The sequence below is a fragment of the Pavona decussata genome, unplaced genomic scaffold, assembly GCF_977016875.1.
Source record: "Pavona decussata unplaced genomic scaffold, jaPavDecu1.1 SCAFFOLD_174, whole genome shotgun sequence".
Lineage (NCBI taxonomy): Eukaryota > Metazoa > Cnidaria > Anthozoa > Scleractinia > Agariciidae > Pavona > Pavona decussata.
In genome coordinates this window covers 1,617,501-1,640,127 of record NW_028145585.1, presented here as the reverse complement: position 1 = coordinate 1,640,127, position 22,627 = coordinate 1,617,501, and the positions used below count along the sequence as shown (strand labels likewise).

Sequence of the window (22,627 nt, the reverse complement as noted above, 5' to 3'; positions counted from 1 at the left end):
GCGACTGGGTACTAAAATGGCGCGATTCTAACTGATACGTGAATTTCATTATGCTGGCGCGAGAAACAAGGCCAGTTTTAGCCTGAAATGCAAGGATATTTTGACGAGTTTATAAACTAGTAGAGTTTATACGATGAACAGTGTAAAACTTGCGTTTTGATTGGTGTAGCGAAGTTTGTGATTACAGTATAGACGGATGATTGACGTCATCGGGTGGTGTGACCGGCGCACGTGATCAGAGTCTAGAGTCCAGGCAGAGTGACTGGTGAACAAAGTTTTGCAAACTGTTTCGGCGAGTAGCGGACAAACTTAGACAATTTTCGCAGGACAGGAAAGCTGCCCGATAAAACATTGGACAAAGACAGTTGAGAGTGACCTCAACCAGGACAAAAAAGCTAGAACTATGTCGTGACATGCATGAAAAGGAAGCAAATATTTGACAAAATATGTCTCCGCTAGAAATCCGGTAATGGCGAGTAATCGATTACAAATCGCAGCGAAGCGACTTACATGCTGTAATATTTTGGGGTCAGGTTTTCCTTCTGGAATAAAGGTTACGTTTGAAAGTATTCTTAGTGAATTTCTTTCGGATTATACTCTTATTTAGAGGATCACAATTGCATGTGTGTAGTAGTCTAAAACTGAGTTTGCTGGAAAGTTTTTGACTCAGCTCAGGGCTCAGGCAAGAAATGTGTTGAAATGTCTTGATTTACGCACAGAGGGCGTCAAAACGTGGTAAGAACATCAGTCACGCTACTCGCCTGCGGCTCGTAGCGTACTTCTTTGTTCTCACCACGTTTTGACGTCATCTGTGTGTTATCAGAGTACACTGAGACGCACGGCAAAATGGAATCTATTTGTTAAATAGAGAACTATGGAAAGCTATGGGTACAAGAAATGTTTAAGTAACGTTTTTGTTAGTAAGGAATGGTGCAGAAAATATTTTAGGCTAAAGATCTGAACGGATGGAGAATTTCGTGAAAACAATCTAGACGTTTTTATTTATTTACAATAATACATTTCCAGGAGAGGATTCTTTTATTTTTTCATAAGGTAGTCGCTGGCGAGACGAGGGAGGATATTTTGTGAAAACATTTCGAGGCTAATTTTTCCTTTGAATATACAAACTTCTGAAAATAAACAAATAGCATGTTTTGAACACGCTTTATGCTGAGATATCTGTTTGAAATCAAGCCGCAGCAGTCGTGGCAGCGGAGGGGTGAGCACATATTCTCTGTACCCCGCAGCTTCGGTTATCTGAAACGTCTGTGTGGTGGGGGAGGAGGAAGAAAGGCTTCAAGTAATGTTCTTTTCATTATCGCAGTACCCTCCTCGGTGACATCGATTAGTGTTTGTTATGACTGGGGAGGGGTGGATACGTAACGGTTTGAAGCGAAGTGTTCCTTCAGATATTCTCCTCCTTTCTCGTCATACTCCTCCCTGGTGACACTCACTGATTGTAGGTTACTGTTTAGTAGCCTAGCCCACTTGCGAGCTCCCAACCAAGCGTCCAGCACTGGGTTAGCTAAAGACAAACACGGGTTTAAAATAAGTAAAAGGAGAAAATCAAACAAACGAAACAGCAACAACAAGCAAGAAAAGTAATTTAAGAAAGAATTCATTCAACGATGCAGATTAACATGAGACATGTTTCTGTAGCAAGTCTTTATCACAGCCTGTGCAATTTGTGGCATTTTGGGCACAATGACTAAATATCAGTGGCAAATAAGGTATCTGTCCCTTCTTTCTAATCCTACTATTTCCGAGGCTCTATTACTAAACTATGATTTTTTTTCTTTATCTTATATTTTCTTTTACGCCAGCTTAGCCATTTTCAGCGAGATTACTGGTCTGGTGGTATTTGAGGAGATCATGCGAAAGCAGTTAGCTTCGATATGAGGGGGTGGGGGGGGGGGGGTTGACTGACCAATAGTTGACGAGACGTTTGTCACTTGTGACCAGAGAAACCATTAATAGAGTGTCAAGTGTAACCCATCGGGGGAGGGGGTGGCGAGCAATCACTGGAGTGGTGGGGAAAGCTCTCCCCTCCTCCCTCCCTAAAAATCTGAACGGTTGCTAAGATTTGAAGGAAAGAGCACAGCACCTTCTTTCTCAAATGCAGAATTTCGTCAGATGTGAGCGCTGCAATATATAGCGAGAAACATTACAAACCTGCTGTGAAGACTTTAAATGTGGACTGGAATGGTCGAATGGCCAGGAGCTCCCTCTCCAAGCGTTCTTGGAAGTTCGGAAATTTTGTGTTTCCTCCTGTTACGAATATATTCTGAAAGAAGGAGCACATCGAATATAATCGAAAAGACACTGGGCTGAATTAAAATCAGTTACTCTGGGGATTTGATTCGGAAAAATGTAGAAAGAAAAAAAAGGAAACAAGAGCATACGCCAGTCGAGATGTTGATAGCTACACTGGGGAACACCGCACCCTAGGCCCCGTGTACACTAATGTGGAGACAAAAATGGAGAATTTTGACAACGTATCGTTTTAACTGCGGACAGGTGAAATGATCACATAAATTAATAACGTCATACGACATCAGTTCCAGTCCAAATCCCAGCATCTACGCATGCGCAACTCCATTTCCTAATCATTTTTATGTTTTTGAACAATTTAGTGTGGACAGGTGAAAACGATTCCATATCGCTAGTGTGGACCAAGATATTGTGCTACGTTTTCGGCGAGATGAAAACGGGGACTAACGAGAACGCATCAGTGTAGACTGGCCCCAACCTCGATATAGACCTTCTCTGGGAAATGAAAATCTTAGAAGACGGGGGAAGCCGGCGTTTGAGTTAACCTACCAAAATAACCCCAAGTACACAAAGTACTTCGTAAAACACTCAGTTGGGTCCTGCTTCGTCTGTTGATGAATGGCACGGCCTGGAAAGACAGCCTCGTTCTATCGTCCCAAGCTATGACTATCCTTTTCACATGCTAACGTGATAAAGGTGTGAATTCAATTCAATGAGATCTGAGTTTAAAACGTTTCTTTTTTTGATTTGTACCTGTACTAAAGATGCTTGTAATTCTGCGGAAAAGTGGTTGAGAATGAAGTCTATAGTCTCTGCTATGCCAGCCTGTTCAATACCCAGCATGGACGGTTGGTACACTATCTCAGCAACTCTGCAAAGTATGTAAATGTAACTGTATTAAGGCAGGGTGACCTTTTCAGCAACGAGGCTGGTATCCATAACGGCCCTGCGTTTAAAATTTACAATGGTTACTTAAAAGATACAATTACCTACAACACTAAGAATCTTACAAATTAATCTTAACAATCTGAAAAACAACAATTTTCGGGTCAACTCGTACAAAAAGATACCTGAGATGCTTGCCTTCTGTTTTTGGGGGAGGCTCAACGCGGCTTGAGTCTCTCTCCACTATCACACAAAAAGGGAGAAACTCGAAGCTTCTCCGTGTTCCAAAGACTCCATAAAAAGATGGAAACCGTCAGTTGTGCCGACAAGTCGTTTGGGCAAGTGTTTTTTCCCCCAAAATTCTTAGTAGAAAGCGTTGTAAGCGGAAGGGGAGGTGATAAGAGAAAAAAATGCCTCTCTCGTCTCTCCTCATTCGCTCTCCTAGAAAAGATAATCTGTCTTTCTTTAGACTGCAAACAATATTCAGTTTCAATCTTTGTTTCGATTCATCGATGCACGACGTACGACTGGAGGCGCGAGGGGTCAATAATCCGTAATATTTACGCTCGTACCAAATTGCAAAGAACTTGAAATGCATTTCGCCAAACGAGCTTGCGTTAAAATACGTACAGTTTGCAGCTTACTAGTCTTTTTTCCCACCTTATTCTTTCTACTCCAAGGTGCAGCTGATAATACTCCGCCCAATCAACAGCAGTTTCTGGTTTGCCTCCAAACCGCCTGTTTTAGAAAAGAAACATTCGTTGGAAAATAAATTCTGACCTGTGGTATACCTTAAACTGGGTTAGTTCAATCTGGCAGTTGTTCAAATATAACAATCTTTCTGGCGAACCCGCGCTCACTTTGAAAAATCCGGATCATGCTTCTTGAGTAAATTTTGTAACTCGTTGAGTTCTTCTTGTTCCTTCTCGCTGTCAGAATCACCTGCATCTTTGTTCTACAAGAGAAGAAACAAACATGTTTAAAATTCATCTAATCATTACCATTATCACCATCGTCATCTTCCTCCTTCTCCTCCTCCTCTTCGTCCTCATCAACATCAACATCATCATCATCATCATCATCATCATCATCATCATCATCATCATCATCATCATCATCATCATCATCATCATCATCATCATTAGCAGCAGCAGCATAATTTACTTCTTACTTTGGAAGATATTTGAATCACTCACACACTTTTGCACTAAATACAATTTTTGAATCTCTTACCGGTACCAGTTTATTAATAATCACGAGAGCTGTTTCATACTCACAATGGATCTGTACACCATCCAGTCCTCGTCATTTTGTCCAAATGTATCTTCTTTTGGTTTCTTATGCGTGCTTCTAGTCGTGCCATCGTCACGAACTATATTAAATAAAAAACCTTCAATCAACCACAACTCTGGGAGCAAGTCCGGGCCACAAATATAGAATGAAATTTCTAACATCCACCTTGTTCGCTATTGCAACAAAGACCGCAATTCCTGGATATTAGCAATAGAATGAGGATGGGCCGGTGTTGTTAGCATTTATTATTGATTTAAGCAGGCAATATATTTGTTTAAGAACGCCAAATTGTCCGTTGGAAACTACCAACTGATAGTCCCACGACAGAAACACAAGTGGGCAATTTATGGTAGAAGCTACATACCGTTGGGATCATACGCTAGCTGCGATAAAATTCTCATTCTCTCGAGCGATGCATGGCTTCGTCTGCTGGCCAGTTCTTCTCTTCTCTGTGCGCGCTGTTGGCGAGCATCAAGTATTTCCTAACAAACCCCAAAACGTGTTGAGTTTTGAAAGCGACAACGAATGCAAGATACAATTCATTTCAAAACTATCAGCCCCAAGGAACAGTCATCAGGTTTTACATTAACAATCAAATATGGACACCAAAACTGAAATCTTTTTTTGTTTGTTCTCGGAGAATTTCAATTGCCACATGCGAGTAACCAGTCAACGCCGGGATATTAAAGTAATTTACTCGTAAAGCTAACACAAAACCCTTTACGGTGCACCACCCCCCTCCCCCCTCGCCAAATTAGTAGGCTTTATTTTTAGGTACGAAGTTTACAAGCTACAAGAAAACAACCCCACCCGCCCCCTCCTCTACCCTGAAAAAAAAAAAAAAAAAAACGTTTCTATTTCCTTCTGTTTGAGGTCCGGCGTCCCACGCAATCGCGGGACGTTTTGCAGTATCCTGTGAATGCATTTGTTTTAAAATCACTTGTATATTAATTTATAATCTAACTGAGAGAAGGCATCAATCAACCATACGGAATATGATGGCGGCTGTATATTTTACCACAATACCTTGCAAACCTAACGCAGCCAAAAGGCACATAGAAAATCAATTTTTTTTTTATTTTTTGGCGAAATTCGTCCCTGTACTAACAAACATCGCGTATGCTTGTTTCGAAGTTTCTAGAACTTTTCTGAGCGTGCGTTTTTATGAGCGTTTCAGTTTAGGGATTTCGTACGCTAAGAATTGTGGGTAAATGTACCAGTCGCAATGTTTTTCGGTAAGGTGAATTTACCACAAGGATCAGTTCTACGACATTTAAAACAAGCACATACCTTTCTCCTCCTATGTAAACCCGTCAGCCATGTTTTGAACGTTTCCTCTCGCTGTACGTCCTCTTGGCTCTTCTGTTGTAATTCTTGTTTTTTCTCTTCTTTTAATCTCTTCCCACTCTTATCCTCTGCCGCTCCTTTGGGAATCCGCTGTCTCTTCTTGCTTTCAACCGGCTGCTCAGATACGACATCAATGATTTCATCTTTCTCTTTTACCTAAGGAGAAAAACAGAATGGAGGCAAGCTCTGAGTTTTGAGAAAGTAATTACAAGGCAAATTTAATAACCTGCGATCAGGGCCACTAGGCCATTTCCGAGTTCCTTTGAACCTCATTATAAAAGCGAGGCTAAGTGCAAAGTTTTTATGATGAAAATTAGTTTTTATTCATACGCAAACAAAACTAATTTTCGTATGAAGCTTTGCACTTAGCCTTGCTTACATTGTGAGGTTCACAACAACTCAGAAAAGGGCTGTTGTATAGTGTAGCAGCGCTCCGATTTCCCCCGAGCAGCGAAGGAAAGAGCGCTTCAACTCCAACAGTTCAGAGACTATCCACAGATGCTACCTTTGCGACAGAGACTGTTACTCCATCATTGGTCTATCCAGCTTCAAGTAACGCTATTCCAGCAGAGCTAGACTGCGAGCAGTCGTACTTTTCCCCTCAGATCACGCGCGCAAAGTGACGGTTAAATTATGCAAATTTGATAAGTGAACGAGGAGGGATTGGGGAAAAAAGCGAGCCTTGCTTCTTCCTTCCCTCCGCACCCGCGTTTCTCGCGGCTCGCTAGATCCATCGCGTGCGTTACAGAACCCAGGAGAGCAGACGGCCAGAACAACTAGGATGCATACATGTTCAACTTTGACTGAAGGATGCCTAAGATTTCCTCCTATTTGGTCGCTCGCGAAACGAAAATAAAGCCTGCTCGCAGGGTATAAATTCAATGGTACGTGAAGTTTTGCATAGTGAATTTCCAAGGACGTTAACAAGAACACACAATGCCGGCCCCTATTAAAGTGTTATAGGCTGTGATGGGCTCTATTGATAAGGCTAAAAAGTCAACATTCGTTGCTCACCTCGGAGTCCAGTTCCAAAGCTGTTTGCATTGCCACAATCTTGTCCTTTCGTTTTCTGATAGAAGCTGTCAGATTCTTTATGGCCGTCTGTAGCGCCTGACGTAAAAAGTTAACAAACCTTCACGTGAAAATTGAAATCATGGCAGACGAAAAGATAAGGAAACTAATTAGAACTTCTAATGACTTTGTATGTCTAACAGATATACAAATAGATATACAGATATACAGACATACAAAGTCGGTCTGTCAGACAGACAGACCGCTGGACAGAAAAAGGGATAGACAGACAGACAGACAGACAGACAGACAGACAGACGGTAAGCTAGACAATGACTAGTAGAATTTACCTCAGGGCTCTGAAAACCTGCTTGTATTAACGATCTCTGTAAAGAAATAAAAGAATTTAGTTTTAGAAACTAGACACAAAAGTATGCTTGCTATTAAACTAAAGCAGCTAATCTGTCTGGGATAACAACACCTACATGTACATGTAAATGCATCATATTCAGGTACACTTATTTCACCTGGAATTCCTTGTTGTCTTCAAGTTCCAGTGCTTGGACGTTCATTAGATCTTGCAGTCTTTCTTCTTCCTCTGCAAGCTAAGAACAAGATACAAGCATTCACAAACCGTGAATAGTGCAATAACAGCATACATGTAACTGCACTTATTGAAACCTGGATCAATGGTTAATGCAATTCCAGGGTTTTGATTAGCTCAGCGGCCATGGAGCATCATTCAGTAGCACGCTCTGATTGCTCGCGCATCACGCTTGATTTCTTGCTCTTCATGCTTGGCTAAATAAAAGCATCTTATATTATGCACCCTAACAAACTGTGGCTTCTCCAAGGCTTAATGACAACCCTAGTTTCTCAGGCCTTCCAGTTTATGCCTGAGTTGGCATTGCGTTTGATAAAACGACAGGATGCTCAGGGGTACATACACTGCACTGTATTTTCAGCTCAAAAGCCCAAAGCAAAAACAAAAAGACCAACCAGGTCTCTTCTCAGTTAGTGGTCATAAAAAATACAAGCCTGCAGGTAAATATTAATGATACCTTTTCCTCCCTTCTTCTGGCATTTATTTCTTGCAGCCTTCTTCCCTGTTTCTGCCTCCTCAACTTTTCCTTTTCTTCATTCTTGGGGCCGCTGTTTTGAGGTGTCTGGACCTGTTCAGTAAACACACAACACCAAAAAATGTTGAGACCTTGTTAGGTGGACAGCTGAACTTTCTCCACTGTTAAAACATTAGAGTAGATCAACAAAAGTTATCCATAAATATTTTGCCTGGCTAACACTATTTTATATGCACTGCAGACTAGAGTGGACAGACCAACAGCAGTGGCAGTAAACTTCATTTAGACATGGTAGCAGCTCATTTCCATTCACCTCACATTGAGTCATGTATCTACCTAAATTAATTACATTACTAAATGTTCTTAATTTAATCCATAAGAAGCTAAAAAAAAAAAATGACTATACACCAAAATTAAGGTAAAATGAACACTACGAAGATACAGTACATAATATATAGACAGTGAAACAAAAGTCCTGTGCCCAGTAAAGTTCAAAAAGGTAACATGCATAACGCTAGAAAAAATATATTAATCATAATTGTCAAATAAACCGTTTCATGGGAGAAGAGTCAGTCTGGTTCTTGTTGAACAGCACTTTGTGAATTAGGCAATCAAACTTGCTTACACATTTCTTTCACTGAGATTTTGAAGAGATCTAACTAAATTAATCAGTACTTTAAAAATAATATTATGCAAGCTTAAGCTTAAATATGTTTACTTTTAAAATTATGCTTAATAAGCCCTTCAATTTTTCTGTCTTTTTTTGCAGGTGACATGAACTAAATATATATTTACGATGTAGCTTATCCTACCTGAGCATATGGCAGCTGAATTTTATGCACATGTTCATCATAATAGTCGGATGATGCCCACTCTTCCAGCTCCTTGGAGTAATCTACTGCCATGGAAGTGTGACCATGAACTAATTCCTGCAACACAATGACGGAAGAAGTTGAGCTCAAGCACAAGGATGTTGCTCAGTTAGTGTGCACAAAAACACAAGCAGTCAGGGACTTTGTCAATCTGCAAATTTTGCTCACCAGTAAGTGCACTGCTGAGCATTTGTGAGTAATCTACATTGTAGACACAACTAAGGTTATTTCAACTTTAATTTTTGGCCGGGATATGAAAATCCATCAGCAACACCAGAAAGAGCATCATACAATTATTATTGAAAAGTTACGTCTTATTTATGAATGCCTGTGGTGCTTACCATTAACGCAAACCACCTGGATGGAAATTTTTGGCATAAATATGAAATGATTTAGCTTATCTTAACAGAATATCCTGGATAAAATGCAATATATATGGACATCAGCTGTAAATCCCAAAAGGAGTAACAAAAATGCATCACTTTGACCAGAAGCCCATAATTTCAGAAGTACTCCAAATTAATGGAATGATGCATACCATTTTCATTTTCCAACTGGAATTTCTGGGTTTTCCATGTAAATGGTAAGTACCCCTGGTCTACAGGAGCAAATCTCCTGTGACACACTTACTGTAACAAAGATATTTGCTTCTGTATACGATACAGCAAACTCTACATTGTATGTTGAAAACTAATAATTAGTTTATTATTTGTCTATGTACCAGAAATGACTTTGGACAATAGAGTAATAAGGCAAAGAGGTTTTTAGAGTAGATAGAAGGTATCAAACACAGTTGGAATATTCACCTGTGCTCTTGAAAGTGTAATCTGTGTAGCATGGTGAGGGTGTTTCAGCTGTAACAATCTCTGCATGTACCAAGTTGCATGGGCTCCACCCAGGTTTATCCTGTGCAACATGACATTGTAAATAGCAGTTTTAATTAATTTACCATCAATATTAGGGAGATATTATCAGTACTTCAAAAACTCATTAATAATTCATAAGCCCAGTGACCTACCAAAATAATGGTCGATAAAACGTCACTTGCAGTGGTTTTATATCCGATAAAACTTCCTCCTTATTAGTATGCGGTGTTTAATGTTTTTCTCGTATGCTAATTTCCAACGTTCACAAAAGCATCATTGTTATGAACTCTCTTGACACACACTTTTCCAGGAATGTTTTTGAAGCCGTTCAAAAAACTCATTGATACTGTGTGTGTCACAAAGAGCCTTCCATGTTAGGGAGATATTATCAGTGCATAAAAACGGAAGAAGAGCAAAGACTAACATGAGATCTGCCTGCATTAAATAAAGAGTTATCCATTACTGGGGAGTTGGCAGTGCTTTACTAACCTCTTGCAGTTACTGGCATCAAGTCTTCCACTAACAACGGGCAAAACATGACTCACTTGACAGCTTGATGACACTACCAGAGCAGTGACTGTTTCTGTAAATAGGTAAGGTACAGTATTTAGAGGGGAAGTATTACAGGGGTTTGCTATAATTTCAAAGACCTAAAAAAGTTTCTCTATTAAGAGAAACCGAACAATAACAGTCCATAAAAATATTGAGGGGCCGTAGCCAGGATGAAACATAGTTAAAATTTAAAAAAGCGATCTCTGGCTAAAAAGATTAAAAACTACGAGCTTTCGACTGCCCGAACTGCAGTCTTCGACGGGTAAAATGAGTGATGAGAAAGCGATGAGAAAAAACTTCTTAAACAAAAATGTGAATTGCGAAATAATAAAAAGAATGTAAATAATTGTGAATGTTTGTTAAAAAGAATGTTGTATTGCCCAGGTAACGGGCAAGAATTGTTATCTGCGTTAGGTGTCACTTTGGTATGCCACGCTTCTAATGTTTTTCTGGTTCTAAAGGTGCCTTTGTCAATAATTGACGCGTTCTCAAAATCAATGACATGGTTGTTGGACCAGGCGTGATTAGAAATTCTAGAACCTTTGGCCCCAGTTTTAATGTTCCTCAAATGTTCTTTTTTTCGAGTATTAAAAGCTCTGCCGGTTTCCCCAATGTAACACCACGAACAATTTGTACAGGGAATTTTGTACACGACGTTAGTCTGCGATTCCATGGAAGATCGAAATTTCGGAGCTGGGAACTGTTGTTGTAGTGTGGTAAATGGTTTGTTTACAACTGTGACATCGTGTTTTTTGAGGATACATGTCAAAGGTTCAGTTACTCCTTTGATGTAAGGGAGAGAAGCGAAAGACTTGTGTGATTCGGTTGATTCGACCATCTTAAAAAACATTCCAACAAGTTCCTCTGGGGATACATTTGTTGTCGAGCCGGGTTTTTTTGCCTGTATGTTTTGGATAAACTTAGGTGGATAACCTTTTGACTCCAGAGCTGCATGGACATAATTAAGCTCCCGCTTTTTTCCTTCGGAGGAATTGGGTAGATTTAGGGCTCTGTGCAGAAGAGTTGATGCTGTGCTGGCCTTGTGTTGACTGTCATGATGGGAATTAAAGTCTAAGTATCTGTCTGTATGGGTGGGCTTTCTGTAAACATCAACAGCGATGACTCCATTTCTACGGGAGACCAGAGTGTCGAGAAAGGGAATCTTTCCGTTACACTCGGTCTCGATGGTAAACGAGATGTTTGTATCAATTGAATTTAATGTGTCATGGAAGGCTGAGACGTCGTCTTTTGTAATGATACAAAAACTGTCCAGTTCTGTTACATTAACATGTATTATTACACCCCAGCATACCAACCCTGTTGATGAGTGTTGCTGGACAAAGATGGACTTGGTCAGAATAAGTTGCAGCCTAACTTTTATCGAGTTCTCACATTTTCATTTCCAAATGTACTACAACCGATTAATATGAATAATTTATTGTTCCTTTTAAGAATTTAGTAGATTTCTCAAGCTCTTAGTGTTCTTGAAGTGTGTGCAGTGTTGCATGTTTTTTTTCAAAAAGGCCAAAATCTCTTTGACACTGAGTCAAGCAAAGGATTCTACTGAATGCCAGATAAATAATAGTCCATGCAATGTAGTTGTATTGAACATACTGCCACTCCAATAATATTATAAGCCCCTCCAAGAATTAGTCTCCACCCCCACCCCATCAGTTAGTTGGGGGAGGGGTAAGACGGACACTTTAAAATCAGATATGGATTTCTTTTTCCTTGTATTTTTAATAATAATAATAATAATAATAATAATAATAATAATAATAATAATAATAATAATGATAATAATAACACCTTTATTTTAGTGTCAATCTTCTGGCTAGCCTATAATTAGCTTACTAATCAGCGACACTATCCTAACAAGACCCTCTCTGATATCAGTGTTGTTTTACATGTTCAGACAGGGATTATCCTGTATAAAAATACACATACAGTAGTTATTAATTGTTATCAGTATAATTATTGTTATTATGACCACTAGGAAATTGTACTATCACTTTTCCATGTACCTTTTAGCAGTTGAACAAAAGAATGATACAATACTGACCTGAATCTGGAAGGTTGTTATACAAACTGAACAGGCTGTCAACGCCATATGCCACGCTTGGAACGTTGTAACACTCAAACAACAGCTCAGACATGGCTGTAATTATACAAACAATGCATTTATTTATTACACTGTAACAAAATGTTTGCGTTCAATAAGACTGAAATGAAAAACTTGATTTTCATGAAATTATAATTTATCATTAATCAACATTGTTAATTTTCTTGCAAATATCTTTTTGTAGTTCACTTACATTGTCGACAGTAGTTAGGGTTACACACAGGTTCTGTCAGAACAATGGGATGATTGACACTTCCTTGAGTGTTGATTCCAAGGTGACTAAACACATGATCAAACACTTGTTCCTGAAAAAAAAAAAAAAAAAAATTAGGCATCTACTGACATGACCATGTAATGATATCTATCAAGAGGGATACCCACTCATCATTGTTCACTGCAATATCAAAATAACAGGACTGGTATTATTAATTATTAGCACAGTCACGTTTCTTGCTACTATAATAAACTTCGAGCCTGAGAAAAGGTAGTCTACATTGATAAGGTGTTTTCACTGACAAAACAAAGCAGAAATGCATAATGATTTATTACCCATGCTACAATTAGATCTGTATTTCTGCACTTTAATTTGTGAGAAACAAAAATACAAAATAGTCAAGAGACATCTCAGCATTAATTACAACTTTTTAAGATCTTTGAAGAGCCAACATGAATCCCATTACAAGTACAGTATCTGCTGTGGTTCAAAATGTTTTATGGATTGAAAATTTTCAAATCAGTTTGATTTCTATTTCCCTTTGTCTCAGACTATGGTAATGAATATTGCACAAAGGAAAATAAAAATTAAACTGGTTTGAAAAAATTTAAACCACAACATATCCATTACCTGACACTCATAGTGCGTGACCACGTCTCTATCAAACTGAGTGCGTAACGCCCATCTGACCATCTCAAGATTGCCAATATCATTTCCAACAGAGTAGCTGTTTCCAGAAGAGTCACCATCCTATTAAAAATGAGTAATTGCCACAAATAATGTATTCTTACAGCCTGTTTACACAGAGGTACATGTACATGTAGGGTAGTAACCCTCCTACATGTAGAAGGGTTACCCTTCTAGGAGGGTTATAACCCTCCTCTATTGTTTTTCCCAGTTGCGTTTTCATGTGAGGTAGAGTTACCCTAGGAGAAGGCTAACCCTATCTGCTTGCTAGGGTTACCCTTCTAGGAGGGTCAACTTTTTCTTTATTTAAGCCATGAAAAGGCTCGAGGTAGGGTTACCCTCCTAGGATGGTTAAGTTTATGTGATCAGATTACCATCACATTCCCGCCAACTATAAACATGGCTTCGTGCGGTTACAAACTTGGAGAATTATTTGGAGCACTATGCTGACAAGAGTGGCAAATCCAAGCACAAACGATACAGAAAGTCAGGGCAACAGTTAGGGCAACAGCTTGGTGGCTGGAATAGAACAAGGGTTTGATAGATGGATCTGTACTTAATCAGCCACACAATACATGTAGATTGAAAGGGAAAAGAAAAGCGGCCAATCGACCAGACTCTTCATCAAAAAAGGTGAAGAAATGGGCTAGATGCCTGAAGCCGTGGAACTGCTTCTCAAATATATCAAAGAGTACAAGACGAAGTGCTACCATGCAATGGCTTCAGGTTTCCACAACTTTGTTGGCAGAGATAGCCCTAGGGATAACCCTACACATGTAAAGGAGGGCTATCTTTTGACCCTTCTAAAAGGGTAACCCTTCTAGGAGGGTTATACCCTCCCTCCAAGTAAACAGGCCCTTAGTTTGGTATTAAAAATTTCATGCTTTAGTCACCAAGTCTTTAAAATTTAATGGTTTGTCATGAGTGCAAACTCTCAATAATTTAGAAGAAAGATCCTTACAGTTAGAGGATGCAAACTTTGGCTCCAAATTTAGCAACTACGTAGTTTACTGGTTACCTTGTTAATAATGAAGTTTGAACAAAAATATGTCTAACAGTGGCCAACAAATTGCTTTGATTAGTTTTGGAAAGATGTCTTTAGTACAAACCTGATTCTGTTGAAAGATATAGGTGAGTTAAATGTAACAGAAATTTATGTCATAAATGTTAAAATTGGGTTGACAGACCTGCACGACTCCCACTGTGTGTCCGTTGTTTTGATAAAAGCCTTTTCAGTTTTGCTTTTACAAGCATGTTTTTAAGCGATTTTCCTTTTGTATATGAGATTCTTCCCTTTTGATCAAAACGTGATGCGACCGCTCTGCTTAATGGTGTTTATCTTGATCTTGAGGGGGAATTCTCATATATACTGAATGGAGGGTTTCTTGCTGATCATTCTGAGCCATTAGAATTAGTTTTTGATATGCCATTGTGTATGCTAGCTCTGTGGCATTTGTTAATTAAAAAGTTTATCGGCTCGGATTAACTGCAAGATTTCAGGTAGCGCTAAATAAATTTTATCTGTGAAGACACAGGATCCATGGATTACTTTACTCGTGAATTCATGCTTATGCTATTGTATATCGCTGCGGGAAGATTGCAATTGCCGCAGGATGTTTGTTTATCACGGATATGAGTGTCTAACAGATCCTCGTCTTTACAAAGCTTATCATTGTTGTCTCTCGCTTTCAAGAGCTATAGCTTGTTGCACCGTCTTTTAGCTCTCTGAGTTGCTGCTTATTTGAAAAACAGCTATTGCGTTCTTAGAGCTGACATGTACCTCCATCATTTTGTGGCTTAGCTTGCATCTGCAGCAGATATTTAAAGCTAAGACAGACAACTGTCTTGTGAGTCTCTAGGATGCTAGTGAAATTTCTTCTGGCGAGTGTCTAATGTTGTTTCTCTAAGGTGCTCAAAAAAGTTATCATTTTTTCTGTTTGCTGATGACACAAACTTGTTTTATAGTCATAAAAATGTTGATATTTTATACAACACCATGAACCAAGGACTAAAAAACATCACATCTTGGCTTTCATGCAATAAGCTTTCTTTAAATGTTAAGAAAACACACTTCATGGTATTTAAAACTAAAAGAAAAAAACTAGACCAAGTTTTTAAAATTAAAATAAATGATCAACAGATTGATAGGGTTAATTACACAAAATTTCTTGGTTTATATATATGCGTTATTGACCAAGCGTGAGGTCAAGATGGCTGGATATTGGCCAAGTTCTTTTTTTGCGTTTTTATGGACCGAGACGAAGTCGAGGTCCATAAAAACGCAAAAAAAGAACGAGGCCAATATCCAGCCATCTTGACCGAACAAGCTTGGTCAATAAAGGATTTATTATATGGCTTTACCTTCAAGTTCAAACTACAACAACAAAACAAAACAGGACATGAAACTGCTCTACTCGGAAAGAAATACTTCATAGCCGGCCGGTGCAAGATTTATTTTCGGTGCATTTTTGGATTAGCATGTAATCGTGGAAAACAAGGAATCCTAAATTATCTTACGGCTCTAACTTTATAATGGCTTGAAGGGAGTATACAGTTATTGAGAGCGAAAAATTTTGATTTTCGCAATAGCGGGAAGATTTTAATAGAAACCGGCAAATTCGCCATTTTCAGCCGATCGCGCGGTGGCGTAAATAATAAACATTTTTACACAATTTTCGGCTTCCAATCATTAATTCTTGAATGAAACAATAGATTTTGAGATTATATGCAAACATAAGCCGAAAAAAAGAGCGGGTGAATCAGAAAACTGGGCGAAACTTTGACAAGATTGTGTTGTTTACAACAAGCAAGACGCGGCTAAATTAAAAACGTGAGCTTCTTCGGCGAACTTGAAAAAAAATACTTTTCTGAACTGCTCTAAACACTTAACGCAACTTCCACTACGCTATGATTTAAATACAGTCATTGCAAACCTAGGAAACTTATCAATTTGGCACTCGACTTGAGAAAATAAGTTTTACAAAATCAACTCTATCTAAAATACTACATGAGAGCAACTCACCGATTCAACTCACATTCATTGTAGCTGAAACAAAATTTTCACTACACCAGGACGATTCCATTCTCTTTCCTTTCCTTTAGGTAAATGTTGAGAAAGTTTACCGAACTTTTTAGTGAGTCTTTTCCCCGAAAACAACGAGAAAATCGAAGAAAAGATTGCATTGTTGTTGGGATTAAACTTTCGATGCCAAGCGGAAGGGCAACGGGTAATCCCGAGCGGGCAAGATAGCTCCATCTTGCCCGCTCGGGTAGCCAATCACAGCGCAGGATTTGACTCATCTTGCCCGCTCGCGGAGCCAGCCATATAATAAATATTAATATAGATGACCAACTCTCTTGGAGAAAGCATATTGACCACATCTCAACAAAAATATCGAAAATGATAGGGATCATGGCCAAGGCTAGACATGTGTTATCTATCCAAACACTAAAGACAATATATAACACTATGGTGTAACCATATCTAACATATTGTGGCATAATATGGACAAGCACTCACCAAACTAGGCTGAAACCGATAATTACCATACAGAAAAAATTGGTGTGGTTAATGACTTTTTCAAAATATCATGATGAATCCAAGGCTCTATTCCAATCTCTGAAAATTCTTAATATATATGAGTTAAACATGTATCTTATAGCACTCTTTATGTATTCATACTTTAGCAATAATTTACCAAAATATTTTAATAATTACTTTACTTTAAATAAGAATATACATAGTCATGATACTCGTTCAGCATCAAATGTATATATTGATTACAAAAGGACAAATTATGGGAAATTTTCACTAAAATATAGGGGGGCGCATATTTGGAATAATTTACCAAATGAATTGAAATCATTACCAGGTTATAATAATTATTCTTTCAAGAGAAGCGCAAAGGCTTAATATGTGCAAAATCAAAGTATCTTAGGTTATTAGGTTTTTAGTTTTGTTTTAGGACAAAGCAAGTATTAGAAGTAATCTATCTAGAATTATAATAAATCATCATCTGCCCTGTAATTAGTCTAAGCTTGAATAAGGGGATCTTTATAGAAAAGCTCATTGAGCTTGCTAAGATCTCCTGCCATTATATCTAAGTTAGCAGTCATAAGATTCTATTTGATTGTATTTATAATATAATGGAGAAATAAAAAAAATATAAAAAAAAATAAAAATAATAGGGAAACTTGTACCCTTGTTTACTGGGTAGTTTACTCTTTAGTCCATCTAATAGGCCATTTCCGAGTTGCTTTGAACCTCATTATGAAAGCGAGGCTAATTGCAAAGCTTTTGTTATGAAAATTAGTTTTTATACATATGCAAACAAAACCTATTTTCATATGAAAAGTTTTGCACTTAGCCTCGCTTTCATAATGAGGTTCACAGCAACTCAGAAATGGCCTATAGCCTCACCTTCTTTCCCCTTGCCTTTGCAACCAGGTTTCGAAAGATTAATCTTGGTTTGTTGTCTATGGCCCACCCAGCTCGACAACAATGTCCACCTGAGTGACAAATGAAAGGTAAATTCGTATTAACAGTTGAGAGAATGAGAGCATAACCGAACTGGGCAAAGACAAAACATGGACCTGGGGTCCATGGACCCCACTTTTGGACCGGGCCAATAGACCACTTTTATCTACCTAGTCTATGGACCCCCTCTTTGTTATTCCTGTTATTGTTATTGTTGTTTTTTGTGGTAGGAAAATAGGGGGTCCATGGACTAGGTCCATAAAAGTGGTCCATGGACTTGGTCCAAAAGGGGGGTCCATGTTTTGTCCTTTGCAGATTTCATAAATACGCTTTTTGTTGTTTAGCTCACATTCACCAGATTTTTGCAGAACTAAATAAATCCACACCAGCACTTCATATCATGTCACACCAATAAAGTAACAACCCTCTAAATAAAGGTACAGGGTCAGTACAAACTCAGGCCAGACGGTATCCGGTCAACTCGCCTACGTGCAAACTCGCCTACAACTTGTCAGCTTGCCTACGTAGGCGACTTTGCTTCCTGACATAGGCAAGTTCACTCAAGTAATGTATGCCTTTTATAACTTTATGTTCTATCTAACTGGTTCTTTAATCCATGAACCAAAACAAGCATGCTATATTCTAAATTTGCCTACCTAGGCGAGTTCACCAGTAGGCGTAGGCGAGTTGGCATAGGCGAGTTTACCAGTAACCGGCCAGACTAACATCTACTGGTTCAACTTGCATTGACTCTATTAAGCTAATGAGAAACATTCTAAAAGTACTAACCATTGTCAATAATAAGTGGAACAGCATTGTCCCTAATGCTCGGTGAATAGTCATAAAAACATTCTGGTGATGTTTCACAGTCTTGAAACCTGAATATACGATCATCTGTAAAGTCTAAGGACGGAATGTCAAATACAGATCAAAAAAATGTAAATCAGAACTGAAAATTACACCACCAAATAATGATGTTTTGAATGCTTTTTCACTTAGAATATAAGTAGTACTATTAAATTGTTCAAGGAAACCTCAAATTCTCCATAAGCGATTCATCTAGCATAAACATTGGCGGGTGCTTGAAAGTCTAAAAAGTCCCATAGCCGAAATCACACTGTCAGATCGACTTCATTCCAGCTTTCGATTCGTCTTTTTGGCGATAATGTAAACAAAAGCAATTTGAAAATCATGCAAAACTCTTTTCATATAACCTAAAACTTTCATAAAAGGTGGTAATTTTTTGAAAACTCTTTCTCGCTTTTGAACGGATCGATCTCACTTTATGCGATACTTACCATTATCGTCCGCCATTTTCTTTTTGAGACGTCTATGTAACAGTACAGCGGTAGTTGAATACTTTGTATATGATGACGCACATTGTACCGCGGAGGCGAGGCGCCTTTTTCGGGGGAACGCGAAAGTTTTCCCGACCGCCGACTCTCGCGCTGCCACACTTTCACGTTCCCCCGAAAAAAAAAAGCCTGATCGCAGATTATAACAACGGTAAAAGGCCTTGAAACTAGTGTCTTAGTTTGAAGACCGGAATCATTTTGGGTCCAGACCCATACCCAGTTATGAAATGAAATGACATGAGTACTTGTAACGCGCATTTTAACATGACGTGATGATCAAATGCGCGAGCAGTTACCCACCCAACCATGAGAGTATGCACACAAAGACCAGACCACAACACCGGGAACTACATCCCCTACTTTTGCGAACAGTGAGTGGGTTCTTTAACGTCCCACAGAGTTATTTACAAACAAGGATTGTGAGACGGGGCCTACGGTTTATCGTCCTTATCCGAGAAGACTAGAAAGTCCAACATTTGCAGATGGCAGAGCAAAGGCAGCACTTTCTCCTCAGTTATTTAACAACGACAACAACAACAACAACTTTATTTAAGTCTCAATCTGAATAGCCGAGCACGAGTGCCCTACTAATTGGGGAGACTAACAAAAAATGTAAAGTAAAATTTATTCAACTAAGATTAAGTAAAGTTAAGAAAACCTAATAATTAATTATCATTAATTAACACCTAAAAAATTATTTATTTGACAATTAACTAGATAGATGAACAGCAAGAACAACGCATACATCCGTCGTCCAACAGAGAGCTGACGTCAAACTTTCTTATAGCGATTTTAAAGTTGTTCAAAGTTTTTGCGGATCTAATGTTTTTAGGCAGTTTTCCCCATAATTTTGGTCTAAGGTAGCGCAGGGAATGTTGACCATATGTTACTGTATTAAATCTGGGAATACTAAAATCAGTTTGTCTTAAGGAATAAGAAGTGCTATGAGTATCAAAAATGTTGCTAATATAGGCTGGACATATTTTGTGTTTGACTTTATACATAAGGGTGCATACATCTTGCAGGCGTCTGTTCTTTAGTGTTGGCAGCTGGGCCCTCTTGAGTAATTCTGCGTAGGTCGCGTGATGGTCTTTATACACAGCCCTTAAGCCTCTCTCTTGGAGTCTTTCTATTTTGCGCGAATCGCTGGCTTTACAAAATTGCCAAACTAATTGACAATACGTCAAGTAGGGTAGAATCGCTGTTTTAAACAGCACTAGTTTGGCACTTGTAGGAATTAGATTTCTTAGTCGCATAAGCACTCCTGTCCTTTGGCTGGCCTACTTGCAGATTGAACTGATATGATCAGTGAAGTTAAGGTTCGAGTCAAGGATTACACCTAAGAGTTCGAGCTTATCTACTCTTTTTATCACTTCATTGTTCACACAAATTGTGTGTGTGACATCGTTTTTGTCTAAACTGTCACCAATGTTCATAGTGTGATACTTTTTAAGATTCCCAGCCAGAAGGTTGGAGTCGTACCAGTTAGTGGCATTGCGCGCAGTTTCTCTAAGCTCCAAGGTAACATTAGATCGATCGTTCCCGACGTGGAACATCTGATGGTCGTCTGCGTACATTGACAAGCCCGATTTAACGAAAAGGCATAAATCATTTTGAAATATATTCCACATCAGTGGACCCAGGGCAGAGCCCTGGGGGCAGCCTCGACTGATCGTCCTGGACGAGCTTGTGTGATTGCCAATTTTGACTCGATATTTCCGGTCGCATAAGTAGCTGTTCAAAAGCTGTATCATGCCTTCCTGGAAGCCATATGCTTTGAGCTTGCTAAGTAGCAGTGGTGGATGGAGCGAATCAAACGCCTTAGACATATCAGTAGATAAGATAGCAACATCGAGTCTACTGTCCCTCGCTCGTTTCCATTCTTCTACCAAGTTTATTAAGGTCGTTTCACAGCTATGTGCTTTTCGATAGGCAGAGGATTGTTCATAAATATTAGCTTGAAAGGCAGTTGACACTTGCATGCCAATAAGTTGCTCAAACACTTTGTCCACGCATGGTAATACCGTAATGGGTCTGTAGTTTTCTTTAGAACACTTATCCTCTTTTTTGTAAATAGGAGTCCAAACACCACGCTTCCAGTCGCTCGGCCATACACATTCCGAATACATGAGTTAAAAAGGTCAGCAAGTGGTTGAGATAATTCCTCAGCTCCTATTCTCATAATTTTTGCTGGAATGCCATCGCAGCCGGTAGCCTTATTCGTGTCCAGTGACTCTAGGACAGTTTTGACTTGACCTTGAGTGACAGGTGTTACGTCACTGATCGTAGTAAAGTCCTTTCTTTCCTGTCGAATTCTTTGGATGCTTGGGTGGTTATCAAAGTCGTCCGTTGATGACAACTGGGCACCAGTACCGCCTATATCATCAGCTATTGTTGCGAAATGACTGACAAACACTTCAGCAACTTTTTTCTGGTCTCTTACGAGCGTTCCGTCTACAATTAACTTAATCTCCCCGTTTTTTGCATTCCCCTTTGTGTTGAGAAACGGTCTGAAAGTTTTAAAGAAGTCTCTTGGTCTGGTCTTGAGATCTTGGGCTTTTTTCTTCCAATATTCTCTGATGGCAATTCTTCTTTGTTTAGTTGCTTCATTTCTAGCTTTTCGCTTGAGCTCCCAGTTCTCTTGCGTTTTATTTTTCAGGAATTTTGCCGTAGCCCTACGTTTTGCTCTGATGGCTCTTTTCCATTCAGAAGTCATGAATGGAACGTCTGTGTCTCGAACTCTCATTGTTTTGATTGGTGCCAAATCATCTAGAATATCATTCATAAGCAAATTCCAGGCGTGTGCCTGATCATCAACTTCGTCAAACAGGTGACAAATATGCCATGGAGCAGTTGATAGGCATTGCTTGAATAAATTAGGCTCAAAGTGTTTGTAGCTCCGAGCTGTGATGATTCAAGGCTTGCTTAGATTGAGTCTCTCCTTTAAGACACCGTAGATGAGGGCATGATCGCTTAGCGACGGATAGTAATTTCCAAAATGTTTAAAGAGTTCTGGCTTATTGCTAAGTAACACGTCGATCAAGGTTTCCGTGATCATAGCACCTTGATTCTCTACTCTTGTGGGTTTTGTAATTAAACATTCGAAACCTTGTTCATTTTCCAAATCCAGTAGGATTTTTCCCTCGGGCTTGTCAGGGCGCAATCTGTCTAGATTTAAGTCCCCAATTACTATCACAGAGTTGCCTTGGAGGCTGGCCCAGTTACAGACGTGACTGAGTTCGTTTTCAAGAAGTAATCGGTAGTCGCCGCACACAGATCTAGGGGGACGATACACACCGAGAATAATAATATTTCCAAAGACAGTCTTCATTTCCAGTGCTATGAGTTCGAGTGTTTTGTAATGCTTATCTGGTTTAATTTACGCCTTTTCTCAGGTAGGAGAGATGATACCAGAACCATTATACCTCCGCCGCCCTTTTTTCTATCTTTTCGGTAAAGTACGTAGCCAGGGATAGAAAATTGCTCGTCAGGATAGCTAGCGTCAATCTTTGTTTCACTGACAAACACTATATGAGCGCTTATCTTGTTGATGGTTGCAGCTAGTTCTTCAAACTTGTTCTGAATGCTGTTGATAT

General features: G+C 39.1%; 1 protein-coding gene across 1 annotated transcript; it reads right to left on the bottom strand.

The window, feature by feature from the left end:
• Nucleotides 1-989: 989 nt before the first annotated feature.
• Nucleotides 990-19,002, bottom strand: LOC146463917 (actin-related protein 5-like). Its single transcript, XM_085083910.1, has 21 exons — nucleotides 18,975-19,002; nucleotides 18,466-18,579; nucleotides 17,620-17,708; nucleotides 13,143-13,262; nucleotides 12,492-12,603; nucleotides 12,239-12,334; nucleotides 10,114-10,207; nucleotides 9,565-9,664; nucleotides 8,699-8,815; nucleotides 7,869-7,979; nucleotides 7,335-7,412; nucleotides 7,158-7,193; nucleotides 6,811-6,906; nucleotides 5,740-5,952; nucleotides 4,814-4,931; nucleotides 4,434-4,528; nucleotides 4,017-4,111; nucleotides 3,817-3,894; nucleotides 3,025-3,142; nucleotides 2,173-2,284; nucleotides 990-1,525 (listed from the first exon to the last, which is right to left on the bottom strand). The coding sequence occupies exons 1-21, from the start codon at nucleotides 18,988-18,990 to the stop codon at nucleotides 1,356-1,358; spliced, it is 2,178 nt and encodes a 725-aa protein (XP_084940036.1). The 5' UTR covers nucleotides 18,991-19,002; the 3' UTR covers nucleotides 990-1,355.
• Nucleotides 19,003-22,627: the final 3,625 nt, after the last annotated feature.